Below are 14,299 nucleotides of genomic sequence, written 5' to 3'. Positions count from 1 at the left end.
TTTCCTTAAAAACGAAAGTTATCTAGTATATATTTATAGTTGTATTTTGTTAAAAATGTTTTATTGTGCACAAATGTGCATGGACAAAATTCTTATGAGCAATCGTCTGTACAGAATTTTGTTAAGGATTCTATTCTCAGTTTACACTCAAGTACGTGATAGCGTTCACAAAGTTCGGACTTGGCTCATGTAAACTCGCTTTAATACACGGGCATTGGTGAAACCCATGGACCGAGAGTCTGGTCACAACGTGTCTCAACTCATAGCCTCCCTGAGTCCAGTTGCGGTTGATCATCGCATCACACTGGTAAAGTCCCACCATATGCTGTCCCTTTTCTTGTTGAAGCTCTTGTAGGAGTTCTTTATACGCTGGAGTGGCCGAGAGCAGTAGTTTTAAACTCAGCTCTTTCACAAAGAATAATTCCCTCGACAGTTGGTATACGAGGCGTGATGGAGTGTACTTTGTCAGGCAAAGTACTTTCTTTAAATAGAATGCTTTCACCTTCTGTATACTATGTAGTTGCCTCTTTCCAAGATATATCCATATATTTTCTAATCCATAGGTGGCTACAGAACTAACCTTAAGATGAAATAACTCGATGGCACATGAAAGTGAGAGATGGCTCAAAGATCTGATGTCGTTAATGGATTTTATGGCAGCATTTAGTCGGTCTTTTACATGTAAAGACAACACTTTCCCCGGTGTTTGAAAAGTGACTCCTAGGTACTTAAAATTTGTGACTGACTTTAGTTGCTGGTCATTGATTAAGAATGTTCCCAGTTTTCCTCCTTTTCTGAAGGTCAGAGACACAGTCTTATTTTCATTTAACCTCAGCTGGTTCTCTTTTACCCATTTCGTAACTTTATTAAAAGTAGTCTGCAAATCCAACTGAGAAGTTGACTCAGAACCATGTCATCTGCATACATGAGAATATTGACATTTTCTGAATCTACTCTTTGAACAATGTCAGCTGTGGCGGCAATGAAAAGCAATGGGCTTAGGGGGTCGCCTTGAAGGACGCTGATGGTTTGAAGTATCGGATATAACTTGGTGATGCCATCACTAATCTCTACCCAGTTGTCTGTAAGGAGATTCTTAATGATTGGAAGTAGATAACTAGGCCCGATGATCTTACGCAACTTCCCTAATACGATGACTCTATTGATCGTATCAAAAGCCTTAGAATAATCAATAAAGATTGCATGAAGTTTTCCCTTTGGATTTGCGAGAGCTTCATTAATATACTGTTGTAGACATTGTATTTTGAGTTCAAAGTTCAACTTCTGTTAGTAGAATTAGTTGCCTATTATGTATGATTTATTGTTTTGGAACTCCTTAACAGTTAAACTAAATGTAGAAAAGTTGATTTACTGCAACAGAACCAAAATAATGTTCTTATTACAGTCTCTTCTGAAGACTGCTGACCAACTAAAAATCAAAGGTTTATGTGAAGTACCTGATGGTAAGGAAGGCTCGGGTTGCGGTTCTGCAGAAGTTACACCCCTTCCTATTTTATCTCGGAGATCATTCACTAAATTACGTAGACTTACTGGTATTAAACGACAGCGTGGTCCAGATATGGTGCGCCGTGCTATTTTTAAAGAGTGTGATCACCAACAACAGCCGCAACAACAACAGCAGCAACAACCGCCACAGCAGCAACATCCATTCCAATTACAGCAACATCAGCAACAGCACCAACAACCACAGCAACCCCAACAACAGCACCAACACCCAACTCAAATACCTACTCAAACGATTGAAAATATGTGTGTGACAGAACTTACTCCTCGGCCAATTGGTATGGGAGAAAGAGTTACCGAATGTGTGACAGTTGCAACTTCTACCGAGGATGACCATAATGAAATGCCTGTTGTAGTGTTGGAAAGTAGACTTCCTCAGCATCAGGTAAGTGTACGTTTTACTTAGCCATCTCATTGAAGTGATCACTACTTGACATTTTCTTAATACTGTTGTACTGTTACGCACTACCCTTCGCAATCTCTTTGATAACCTCTGTGAATTTTTTTGTTCTTATAAAAACTATGCTAAGCTGTGGCAGTTCCCAAAGTAACAGTTTGTTGATATCCACCAACTTGATTTCTACATTTGGTGAAATTTTGAAGTTGGTGATCTCTCAGATTGGTCCCTAATGGCCATGCTATCAGTGACAAGTTGTATTCTGAGCTACTAGATATAGTTTACTAAGTTTTAAAGGAATGCTACCCAGCTAGAATTGCTTGAAACAGTACTGTACCAAGATAATGCCCCTGTACATCAAGTAAGATTTACTCAATAGAAAATCTGGGAATTGTACAGAACAGAACTGCTTCCTCATCCAATAATAATTGCACCTTGTCACGATGGTTTGTTCTGCTCCAGGGAAATACTTTTTTCAATATGGGCTGTTCATAATCCTGAAGACACTAGATATATCTGTGCGGAGTTTCCTCCCCTGCCCCCCAACATGGATTTGGGATTTGTGTTGTCAGCAAATTAAAATCTTGAAAGAAAGATTGAATTCATCTTCTTTTCTTCTCTCCAATTTATGGAGGACTGCTCTTGATTTTGTATTTGATCTAGTTTTACAGCTGGATGTACCTCATGGTGACAGCCATGAGTGCAGGAATGTATTCGCTATTGTGTATTTCTGTGGTGGTTAGTGTATTGTTGTGTTGTGTATGTAGAAGAGAAGTGTATTAAGACAAACATCCAGTCCTCAAGTTAGATAAATACACAGTCCGCAGCCTGGCCAGGAGTCAAACCTCAGGCCCTCTGATCCTAAGGCTAGTACGCTGACTACGCAGTCAAGGAGCGATATGAAATTTAATAATAATAATAATAATAATAATAATAATAATTAAGCTGACCCAGCACCATTGCAACAAGAAGAAATTGCTTGATTGTTTTGTTAAAGTAATTCATTAAAATACTGGTTCTAGAAAACTTCTTTCCAGCCTACCTATTTTAAGAATTTTTGAACTCGTAACTGCTGCCTGTTGCCTCTTGGTACTTCGGAATGTTACATTGATATCACCTGTATGGCCTTTCTTTTGGAAATGCAACAGTGTGTTAACTCATCACCTGGCAATGGTTCTTCAGAGTACTTACGACAAAACCAACAGTTTCAGAAGCTAACTACTGGTTGATTCATTTGAAATTCTACTGAAGTATGGAAAGAATTTAAACACTTAATTGGTCTTGCCTTACATTGATCAAGTTAGTGATCTCTTCTCTGGGGTTAACTTTATTGCCATATGCCTCTTTAATAATTGTCATTGTAAGTTGCACTTTATTTCAGCTGGTGCATAGCAATGCTCCAACACCTGTGATGACACCTCATAGTATGACACCTCAAATAGTAATGGAGGGCACAAACCATAGTTCTAGTAATGCTACTGATGTAGATCTTGTACCAGAAGCTCAACCACCTGCACCACAAGCTACTCTGGTTGAAAATATGGACATGAATGAGTGTCCAACTCATGATAGGAGTAGGGAGTTGGCAGGTATGGTAGATGTTGTTTTTACCTCTTAAAATATGTGATTATGATAAGACACTTCCTTTATCAAGAAGGTCGAGGAATGATACAAGGACGAATAAAGTAATTCGCTAAATTTGAAATTCGGTTTTGAGATTTCCTTAAAACTACAAATTCCCTTCTATTTGATATAATACCATAAAGAGTTTGTTCTATATATGAGGTTAAATATAAGGTATTCATGCAGTTCACACTTGCACTTTCAGAAATCAAATCCTTTGATTTCTTAGTTTTCCCCCAATTTTTGGAAGTCGGAGCTATGTATGGATTTGGCCCAGATTTTTTGCAGGATGCCCTCCTGTTGCCAACTGTATGTGAAGGGATGTATTCATTATTGCGTGTTACTGTGGTGGATGGTAGTGTAATGTGTTGTGTGCAAATGAAGATGTGTATGAAGATGAACACAAACAGTCCCCAAGCCAGAAGAATTAATCAGACACAACAAAAATGCCTGTTCAGGATTCAAACAAAAGACCCTCTTAGCCAGAGGCCACTAGAGTGACCATTCATCATGGCTTTGTAATCTAATGCAGAAAACAGTCTTGTAAGAATCATACTTCATAGTTACGTAAAATATTTAGTTAAATTTTTATCATCACTACAGGTAACATCACTTGCCACCAGTTTTCATGAGAAGAACATGCTCTTCTGCAGCAATGGTTTTTTCTCTCTTGCAGATCCTAAGATTATAGCATCAAACTTAAGAGATATTAGGATTGTTAATAGGCATACAATGCCAGCTTGTAAAAGATCCCTGGTGATGCCTTCAGTGTTAACCCATCAGAATTAAACTCTGTAGTATTTCATCCAAAGGAGTTTTATTTCTCTGCCTTCCAGTAGAACAAAATAGAACATGAAAATTTATGTGTGAAATAGCCTTGATAGAATCAAATAAAATGCTCATGGTTGCTGAGATATTATTATTATTATTATTATTATTATTGTTACCGTGTTTTTGCGGTAGGTAGAGGTGAAAGAAGGTGCGGGCTTGAACGGGTCTCAAACTACGAAATTAAAGTTAATGTAAAATCTAACAAGGTTATATTTTCTTTTCAAAATTAAGACATAACAAGCAAGGCAGGTACAGAGTAGCAAGGCAACAAAAGTATAGTTACAATATTTACCGGATTTGGGCTTCGTGCCCCGACTTCACAATTCTTGGGCAATCAGCCCAACCTTACTCCAAAATAAGTTTTACCAGAGGGGCAGAAAACCCCATTCATGCTCAGGAGCCCTTGCTCCAAATTACACAGAAAAGCCTCCTCGAGGCATACCACACTCAATTTTCAAGAAAGAGCCACTCGCTCTCAAACTTTAAGCCTCTCAAAGGCCACACCAAACTCCACCTTCAAGTTGTCTTTTCAGGACATAGACACAGGGGTAAAATACCCAACCTACTGAGGTCTGTTAAGTGAGAAAAAGATTAATTACTTGACCTCTAAAATAACAATTTGAGAGGAGGCGATACGCACTCCTAATACCATTTGTTAAAAACCTAACCTGGCTCTAGGCCGCTAATGCAAGGGCTAATCCCATACTAAAGAGGTGACTTCGGAAGGAAACAATTTACATTACGTTAAGGAAGAATCGGTTATGAAAAATAAGTTCACCTCAAAACAATATGAGTGGGAGCTCGAGAGGGTTAAGCACTCTCTATCCCAATATGTAGCTTAAAAGATAGAATAAATACAAGGTGTCTTTACATTTTAGGGAAAGTTACATGGTGGAAACGCTTCGGACCCGCCCCGAGAGTTAAACTGCTGAGCTAGCAAGAAAAGAAGTTATTAATCGGCCATTACCTTGTTGTTGAACTGCTGCCCGAAGGAAGAGGCGCTTCCCGCCCCCTGCTACGTACTTTACACACTGAAAGATGTTACTGAAGTGGCGCAGAGACCCTAAAATCAGCAGTTTATATACTCTCACGGAAAGTTCGAGGCGTTTCAGGAAGGAAAACACCCGCCCACAATCATTTTATTGGTGGATAAAGAGAACCCCTACACAATATGAAGAAGAAACACGTTATTGGTGGAAAACTAATTAAAGAAATTCGGGATTGGCTAGATTCAAAACAAGGGGAAAGAAAGGGTTAATATTGCCAACTTAAACAATGACTGAAAGAAATTTAGCAAAGAACAAACTTTTGAAATTAAATTTTCTCCAGAAAAACCAGTTCTTTCACTTCGCACTAGGGTGCATCGTAGTTCTTCAGTAGTGTCCTCTAGAAGAGAATGTTCACACTTCTTACTACAAGCAAAACAAAAATACATCGAAAACAACACAGTTCAGAAACTTCAAAATTTCCAAGTAGTGGCATCTTCAGGGTAACTTGAAAATTAACACATAAGACCAAGTTCAGACTTCTCCCGGTAGGGGAGTTTCAACTGGCGCAAGGTTTAAATAAGCGGCGTGGAGGTGTACCGCCCGGTACAATTATTATTACTACTATATCTCTTGCTATTTCTTCACGGATGGAGTTATTTTTACACCCCTCTCTTGATGCAGGCCAGAAAAAATGCAGCCTCCACTGAAGTGTTTCCCATTTATTGGTGTGACAGTGTGGAAGTTGGAGAGGTATGGCTGGTGCAGAGTTATAATATTTGGAGCATGACTAGTGCTTCAGAGTGTTTTGAAATAGTCAGTAATGCCATAAAATATTTTCTGACCCAATGAGAAAAGTAAAGGCCATCAGTTTTTGTGGTTTTCCAATTACCTTGATTAACCCGCAGGAAAGGGCTAGGAGTGGGAAGGAAGCGGCCAAAGCCTTAATTAAGGTACAGCCCCAACATTTGCCTGGTGTGAAAATGGGGAAACCACGGAAAACCATCTTCAGGGCTGACGACAGTGGGGTTCAAACCCATTATCTCCTGAATGCAAGCTCACAGCCGTGCGACCCTAGCTGCATGGCCACTTGCTCTTTTTTTAAGTCTATATAACTTAGAAGGAAAAGGAATCAGTTAGGCTATGGTGTTCATATGATAAACATTCTGGTAAATTTTGTATTACTGTTGGTTAAATCAAAATCAAAAATACTGTAACAAATTACTGTAACTGCTTTGAATCGTACAATTAGAATTGTATTGTAATTGCTCAAAATTTAGATCTGGAAAATGATATTCTGATTCATTTATGACAAAATATTTGAAAAATCTACTCCTTGTATCAATCCTTACTCAGAACAGTATTAAAAATGAATACTAGGAATGTCCTGAAATATTGATGGTAATATGGGTAGTTCAGTATACTTCTAGTGTCCTCTTCTGTTCATAGATTGGGTTGGGTGATATTCAAAGGAACTTCCCTTCTCTGATAAATTGCTATTTACGACCTTCGGCAACAGACAACGCTGGCCATCACACTATCTAGCAGGTCGTGTTTCTAACTCTAATTCATTCATGACTTAAGTTGTCACAAAATTATTGATGATCAGGCATATTTAAGTATTATGAGGAAATTTATGTTAACTCAGATTTCTGTGATGTGGACAGTTCCTTATTTTAGTTCTGAGTAACCTAAAATTTGAAATTGAAGGGACTGTTTGTTGACTTAAGAAGTATAGTTCAGAATGACCTGCAGAAGTTAGTGTTGCTTGTCCTTGCTCTGGTGGATTTCAGTAAGCAGTTGGCTAAGAGTTCTGTTCAGCAGATTTAGTGCTTGATGTGAATTTTAGGCATTGTTTGTGTAGATGTCAGTAAATTTATTTTCAACTTTTCATCTAAGACAGAATTATTCTCTAATTTTTGTTCTATTTATGGATTAGTCGAGAGACCTATGCATTTACAGAACCTATGTAAATCTCGGGTATTGTGTAATTGTTGGAGCCTGGATTTGTAAGCAAAATATTTTTTTATATATCTGTAGGTATGATATTGATATACCTTGCAAGTTCTTAACTGTTTTGTCAAATTATTACTTTCCTCTTTTTGTATTTGGCCATTTACTACTAATAAAGTATTAGTCTCTAAAGTCTATTGGATATAACATTTAAAAAGTAGCATGTGTCCATGTAACAGGGGATTGCCCATGCTTATTATGAAATGTTTATATATATACTGTACGCGCACTTTTTAGTGATAGATTTTTGTACTCCGTGAGGAGTAAGAAGGGAGCACTGCCGATTCTGGTAAATACTGCCAACTGAATGGAAATGAAATCTGAATTGAATCGATAATATGATCGATCGATCGATACGAATTTTCTAAACCTTTATTATCTTAATCAATCAAAGGCATTTATGTTGACAATTGGGCTTCAGTGAGAATTGATGGTAGAATGAGTTCTTGGTTCAGGGTACTTACAGGAGTTAGACAAGGCTGTAATCTTTCACCTTTGCTGTTCGTAGTTTACGGATCATCTGCTGAAAGGTATAAAATGGCAGGGAGGGATTCAGTTAGGTGGAAATGTAGTATGCAGTTTGGCCTATGCTGACAACTTGGTCTTAATGGCAGACTGTGCCGAAAGCCTGCAGTCTAATATGTTGGAACTTGAAAGTAGGTGCAATGAGTATGGTATGAAAATTAGCCTCTCGAAGGCTAAATTGATGTCAGTAGGTAAGAAATTCAACAGAATTGAATGTCAGATTGGTGATAGAAAGCTAGAAGAGGTCGATAATTTCAAGTATTTAGGTTGTGTGTTCTCCCAGGATGAAGTGAGATTGAATCAAGGTGTAGTAAAGCTAATGCAGTGAGTTTGCAGTTGCGATCAGCAGTAGCCTATTCTGTAAGAAGAAAGTCAGCTCCCAGACGAAACTATCTTTACACCGGTCTGTTTTCAGACCAACTTTGCTTTACGGGAGCGAAAGCTGGGTGGACTCAGGATATCTTATTCATAAGTTAGAAGTAACAGACATGAAAGTAGCGAGAATGATTGCTGGTACAAACAGGTGGGAACAATGGCAGGAGGGTACTCAGAATGAAGAGATAGAGGCTAATTTAGGAATGAACTCGATGGATGAAGCTGTACGCATAAACCGGCTTCGTTGGTGGGGTCATGTGAGGCGAATGGAGGAGGATAGGTTACCTAGGAGAATAATGGACTCTGTTATGGAGGGTAAGAGAAGTAGAGGGAGACCAAGACAACGATGGTTAGACTCGGTTTCTAACGATTTAAAGATAAGAGGTATAGAACTAGTTGCAAATCGAGGATTGTGGCGACGTTTAGTAAATTCTTAGAGGCTTGCAGACTGAACGCTGAAAGGCATAACAGTCTATAATGATAATGTATGTATGTTTATTATCTTAACGCCAAGAACTGTGTCACACACACAATACATAATACTATATAATATTTCCCGATGCAAAACGTGTTCCTAGCATGAATTCCATAGTTTGGCTTTGCTGTGTAAACAACAACAGTACGAGTACGTAAAGTGTACGCCAGATGTCGCACAACGATGATAAGCGATTCTTCGTTTGTGTTTCATAGGTTGCCAATACGAATCTCGAAAGATAACGGACGTCGACCGATTCAGCACTAGGGTGTAAATCTATCACTAAAAAGTGCGCAGATAGTAAAATAACATGCCCTGAGTGACTAATTCATCATCACCGAACCGATTCAGCACTAGGGTGTAAATCTATCGCTAAAAAGTGCGCAGATAGTAAAATAACATGCCCTGAGTGACTAATTCATCATCACCGAGCCAAAACTACTGAACATAAAGAAATTAAATTTTGGGGATACATTTATATTAGAGTGTAGATGCTCACTAAGAGAGGATTTTTGGATATTCCATCGCAAAGGCAGTTAATTGTTTAAAGGAGTATATCTATGTCACAGAAACTTTCAAAGTTTACAGACGTCAAAATTGGTACCAGTGTTTAGAATCTCCTTTAAAAATGAACACGTAATTTTTTTTTGCTTTCGGAAAATTCCCTTAAGGGAAGTGATAAAAGGGGTTGACTACCTTTTATGATGATACTTATATCTCAAAAACTGAAGATGTTACAGACGTGGAAAAAAGGTATTTGGAATATCTTTCAAAAATAATGAATTTCTTATTTTTTCAACTTGAGAGAAGACATGTTTCTCACATGTACAGTTCTACATCTCATGGTCATCTTAGCCCCAAAAGGCAATACCACAAATGTGGTTTACAAAGAGTTTCTGGGATAAATTGAACTCAAGTTTTTTGTGAGTTTTTATACTTTGAGGATTTTCAGATAATGTCTTACTACAGTACTGAGGAATGATTGCTTTTAACAAATTAACAAATTATGAAATCCACATGAATGAAGCTGTGGATAACAGCTAGTACAGATACATATTATTTTCGCTGTTCAGTATTGCTAAAATTGCACTTGATAAACTTAATCAGCAATGGCGAAGCGCGAGTTTGAGTCAAAGGCATGCACAGTTCAGTTATACAAATTTCTACGCAAATTATAATATTATAATTAATATAATTTTAATAATGTAATTCTAATTTTCTGTAAATTGGCAGCAAAAAGTAGAACATCAACTTTGGATTGGAAGGGTGAATTGGAGGATGATCATAAATACCTACACCCGGCTTGCTGGAGCAGAGAAGTGGTGATGATGATGATGATGATTATTATTATTATTATTATTATTACAATAAAATGAATTTCTTTCAATTTTAAGGCATAATCTTCAAAACTTAACAAATGATTTATACTTGAAATCCAGCTGGCACTCCTTTTTCACAAATTCTTCAATGACTACACCATAAAAGGCTAAAGGTGATTTTCTCTTCATGGCTGCATTTAAAGAAAGATCTGCACAAGCCCTACCAAACCAATTATAAGCTGTATTCACATTAGTGTGACTCACCGGACAGTTATAAAACTGTAACTGCGGATGGCAGCATGTAAGTTGTTAGGATCACTTTAGCTAGTACCAGTTCACAGTGTCTTAATTTCTGAGCTCTCAAATAATAAACATTCCCAGCAGAATAGTTCATTTAGCTTTTAACACCCAGTTAACCACTTCTGTTCTTCATATAGATTTGATTTTAAACGACTGTTGAACACTTCCTTATTACTGCGTACCAAATGTTCTTTTAAGCACTGGTCTATCCTGAGAAAGATTGATTGGCTTTTCCTGAAAATTTTAAAGTCTGTAAGGTTTCCATTTATGTTTCCCAATATCACACTGACATATTCCATTATGACCTCCATTATTATAATGCTACATGAAACTACTAAAATAATTTTCTCTCTGAAAACTCTGCGTGTCTTTACATAGCAACCAGCAAGAACACTTTGAAGGCTGCACTACTCGGGCTTTCATGTTAAGAGGTTAAAACTATATAACTGTGAGCCTCAACCGCTCGTCTCTTGTCTTGACTTGTTCCTGAGACTCATACATAGCATAGTGCCCCTGTGCTTTCAGAGGCACTACCGTGGTCGAGTGAATGCGTGTCCATCTATAAATGTCCAGTCTAACTTGCTTGACTTACATATACTTCTTCCAGTCTAACTTGAGGAACTCTGGATATAATTATAAAATAAATATATTAACAGAGGGTGCATGCAGTGCATGCTTTGGATGCTCTCTACATGTATATTCACCACTGTTTATCGAATATAATTAAATGCAACATCTTGCATACAAAACATAGTACAAACTTAGCAAAACAGTCATGAGAAAAATTGAAATAGAAGAGATTCATTGAAGAATTGTGGTGTTTTTCCACATGTACATGTGACATCATGCGAAGTAGAAATTGCATTGTCATTGTCATTGGCAGACTTAGGTTCTTCTTACAAGAAAATATGGGGACAACTTTCCTTATTTACTGTGGCAGCCATGAATAAGGCATTATATTGCCCATTTAAAAAAATAGTTTGAATTTTGTTAATTTGTTTTTGTATATTATGGTGCATATTTGTTCACATTTTTAATGCATATTTTATTAATTGATTGTGCATACATATCTGGGCACTTGTAATTGTACCAATTTGATATTAGGATGAAGGAAGGATTAGAAAAGTACTTTTTTTCTGAAATGAGTATTGAAATCTACAAAAACCATGGTTGGGGCGAGTACTGTGAATAGTTTTCATATTCCGAACAGCAACTCCTCAAAGCTAAGCTGCTAGTTGTCAAGAGATGTTGTTAGGATGTAGTCTTCAGGACTTGGTTTTGCTTTGTTGGAAAAACTTCCCTTAATAAGCAACAATATCCATAACTGAATGATGCCTGAAAGAACAGGGCTAATTTTCCTTACCAAGTACAAAAATTCATCTGAGGGTTTCTTTTAACATTAATGCAGATGTTAGTGGTGCAGTCATTAGGTTGTCTTCCTTCTATTGCCAACATAGGCAATTCAATCCTGACTGAGGTTGGTGGAATTTCAGCTATTCAAATGCAACAACTCTGTTCGTTAAACAACTGTGGGAAAATATTGTAACACTCTAAAGCCACTTAAAATCTGCGAAAGTTGAAGAAATGTTAAATTGTTTTTAAACTTTCACGATCACATTATACTTGAAATACATTTTCACTTACTAAGTCATGCTCACTACATATAGTACATGCCAAAGATATTTTAAATACCTAAATGACCCATGGGATCCAAATCCACAACCTTCAGATTTTGTCAGATGCTGTACTAGTTCAGCTATGGTGGTCTAGGTCATACTTGTGCTGGCAGAAAAAGTTGATGTAGCATTAGGAGAATGTGATTAGTTCATTTTGACTACGAAAGTTTGCTGTTTACCCTATCCACCAGAGATGTATTAAGCAACATTGTTATAAAATATACCTTTATCATTTATGTGTAGTTAGTTTAGGTTAATGATAGAAAGTGATCAGAATATATAAAAAGAATCCATCCTGCATGTACAGTAATAGGACATCATCTAATGATTTCTTATTTCTTTAAAGTCAAGGTCTGTTAACATAAGTTGCTGAATTTCAGTTGTAAAAAGATGTGTAACTTTTAGTCATGCCCAGGTCTGCTGTGTGTATAGATAGGTTGTTTTATTTCCTTTGGTGTAGATGGCCCTGGTAATGTACATCAGGACAATGAAAATGTAAAAGTGAAATTTGAAACCCTCAGAGCAATGGAGCAAGCAGATACAATTGATATAGACAGCCATATCTCAGAAAGGGTAAGTAATTAGTTGCAGTACATGCTTGATTTTGCTCATTTGCAAGATCTCCAAGAATATTTTTATTAATCTTAGTGAGTGTTAATTTCAGAACGTTGGGGAAGATGATCATACAATGCATACTATGATGATTACTCCTGAACTTCTTGGTCTCATTCCATCATCATCAGGTCATTCTGGTAGGTAAAATTGACAAATTATATTACTTGAATTTTATGAGTTACTTTTAAAAGTTACTATACTATGCGTTTAATACAGAAATACAAGATTACACATTTACTCATACAATATGTTTCATATTTATATAAATTCATCAAAGAATTTTAATCTACAATGAATGTATATTTTTTTTATTGTTCCATGTGTCATCTCTGATGTGGATATATTTTGAATCCCATTTACAATGAGATATCAGGAACAGAAATCTGTTGGATCAAGAAAGGTAAATCCTAACATGATCACTGTTCTTATTAAAACATTATAATTAATTTTAAAATTTTAATGGTGAGGGTTTTGCTTTTTAATTAATCCTTTAAGTATGGTACCTTAGATTTTCTTTCGTAGAGGACAGCTTTTCAGAAATGTTCATTGATAAAATGTTTATCATAGATCAATTCTTTATTTTGCATTTTCAAAAATGGTTCTCTGGTGTATGTGTTTGGTCCTCAGCCCTAAGGCTGTTTGGATCCTCTACAGCTCTGCCATCAGCTGTCATAGATGGCCTAGGCATCCTGAAAAGGCTTACTAGGGAAATGAGGAGTGAGGTAGATTCCCATTGCTTTCCTTAAGTTCTCTGGTGTGCCTGGGGAATAAAAGGTCAGATGAGCTAGGTATCACGTTGGGATGGTTGTGACAATAAGTAACTTTTACTCTGTCAGAATACAGAAATTTTGTTCATTATCTTTCTTGCATCTTTAGCTTAATATTGTCATAAGACCTGTGTTTACCTTCAGTCGCTACAGCATTCTATCACCAGCCGGCATTAAAATGAGCAGAAGGTCTTGCCCACCCTCCAACCTTCGAGGCCCATCCTGTAAGTGACTTAGCTGTACTTCCTCAAAACACGTATTGCTGTAAAGTATACTCAGTCTTCCACATCTTCATTGTATCATATCTAAAGCAGTATGCGTGTTTTAGTTCTCCTTAGCACTTCTAGGATTTTACGTAACTATGTTAAAGTTTATTGTCGAAGCCTCGTTTTTTTAAACGAGTCTATAAACCGATGCCTTTCTGCAGATGTGAGCCGCCGAGGGTCAGTTTAGCAACACCCTACTAAAAGTTCAAGTGTTTAAAGGGACAAACGCAAGTGTATTTGTAATAAGTTTTTTTAAAATTCTAATCCACCTGTTCAATACATTATAATGTTGTCACACTTAAAATATTTTCATTAATTGAAAAGTTATTTGTGGGACAGGTTTCGCTCCCTTACAGAGCATCACCAGCCAGATCTGAATCTCAAAAAGAATGGTTATGTTAGTAAACAATGACTCCAGAACTATTGAAACATTTTTTCACAAACTTAATCTACTCTATTAGAATATCATAAAATACATAAACTTTGATTATACCTTAATAACATGGGCTACTAACAGTTCTCCTCCTACCCCTACTCCTTCCCCTCAACTTCTACCACCTCGCTCATACAACACAAGGAGTAGACGTGAAACAGCAAGCAGTCACCA

At 37.0% G+C, this 14,299-nt stretch overlaps 1 protein-coding gene across 8 annotated transcripts in view; it reads left to right on the top strand.

Moving 5' to 3' along the window:
- Positions 1–14,299, top strand: part of LOC136857296 (protein bric-a-brac 2) — a 142,327-nt gene that overhangs the window by 111,475 nt on the left and 16,553 nt on the right. For 4 of the 8 annotated variants that reach the window (XM_067135842.2, XM_067135839.2, XM_067135837.2 and 1 more), the window contains 5 exons: positions 1,406–1,909; positions 3,303–3,510; positions 12,505–12,617; positions 12,709–12,796; positions 13,033–13,059. In XM_067135842.2, coding sequence (XP_066991943.1) covers positions 1,406–1,909; positions 3,303–3,510; positions 12,505–12,617; positions 12,709–12,796; positions 13,033–13,059 — 940 coding nt within the window. The remainder of the gene's footprint in view (positions 1–1,405; positions 1,910–3,302; positions 3,511–12,504; positions 12,618–12,708; positions 12,797–13,032; positions 13,060–14,299) is intronic. The other 4 variants (XM_067135844.2, XM_067135843.2, XM_067135841.2 and 1 more) reach the window with 1 other exon arrangement.

The sequence above is a fragment of the Anabrus simplex genome, chromosome 1 (genome assembly GCF_040414725.1).
Source record: "Anabrus simplex isolate iqAnaSimp1 chromosome 1, ASM4041472v1, whole genome shotgun sequence".
Classification (NCBI taxonomy): domain Eukaryota; kingdom Metazoa; phylum Arthropoda; class Insecta; order Orthoptera; family Tettigoniidae; genus Anabrus; species Anabrus simplex.
The sequence above is the reverse complement of the archived record's forward strand: the minus strand, read 5'-3'. Positions and strand labels throughout refer to the sequence as shown.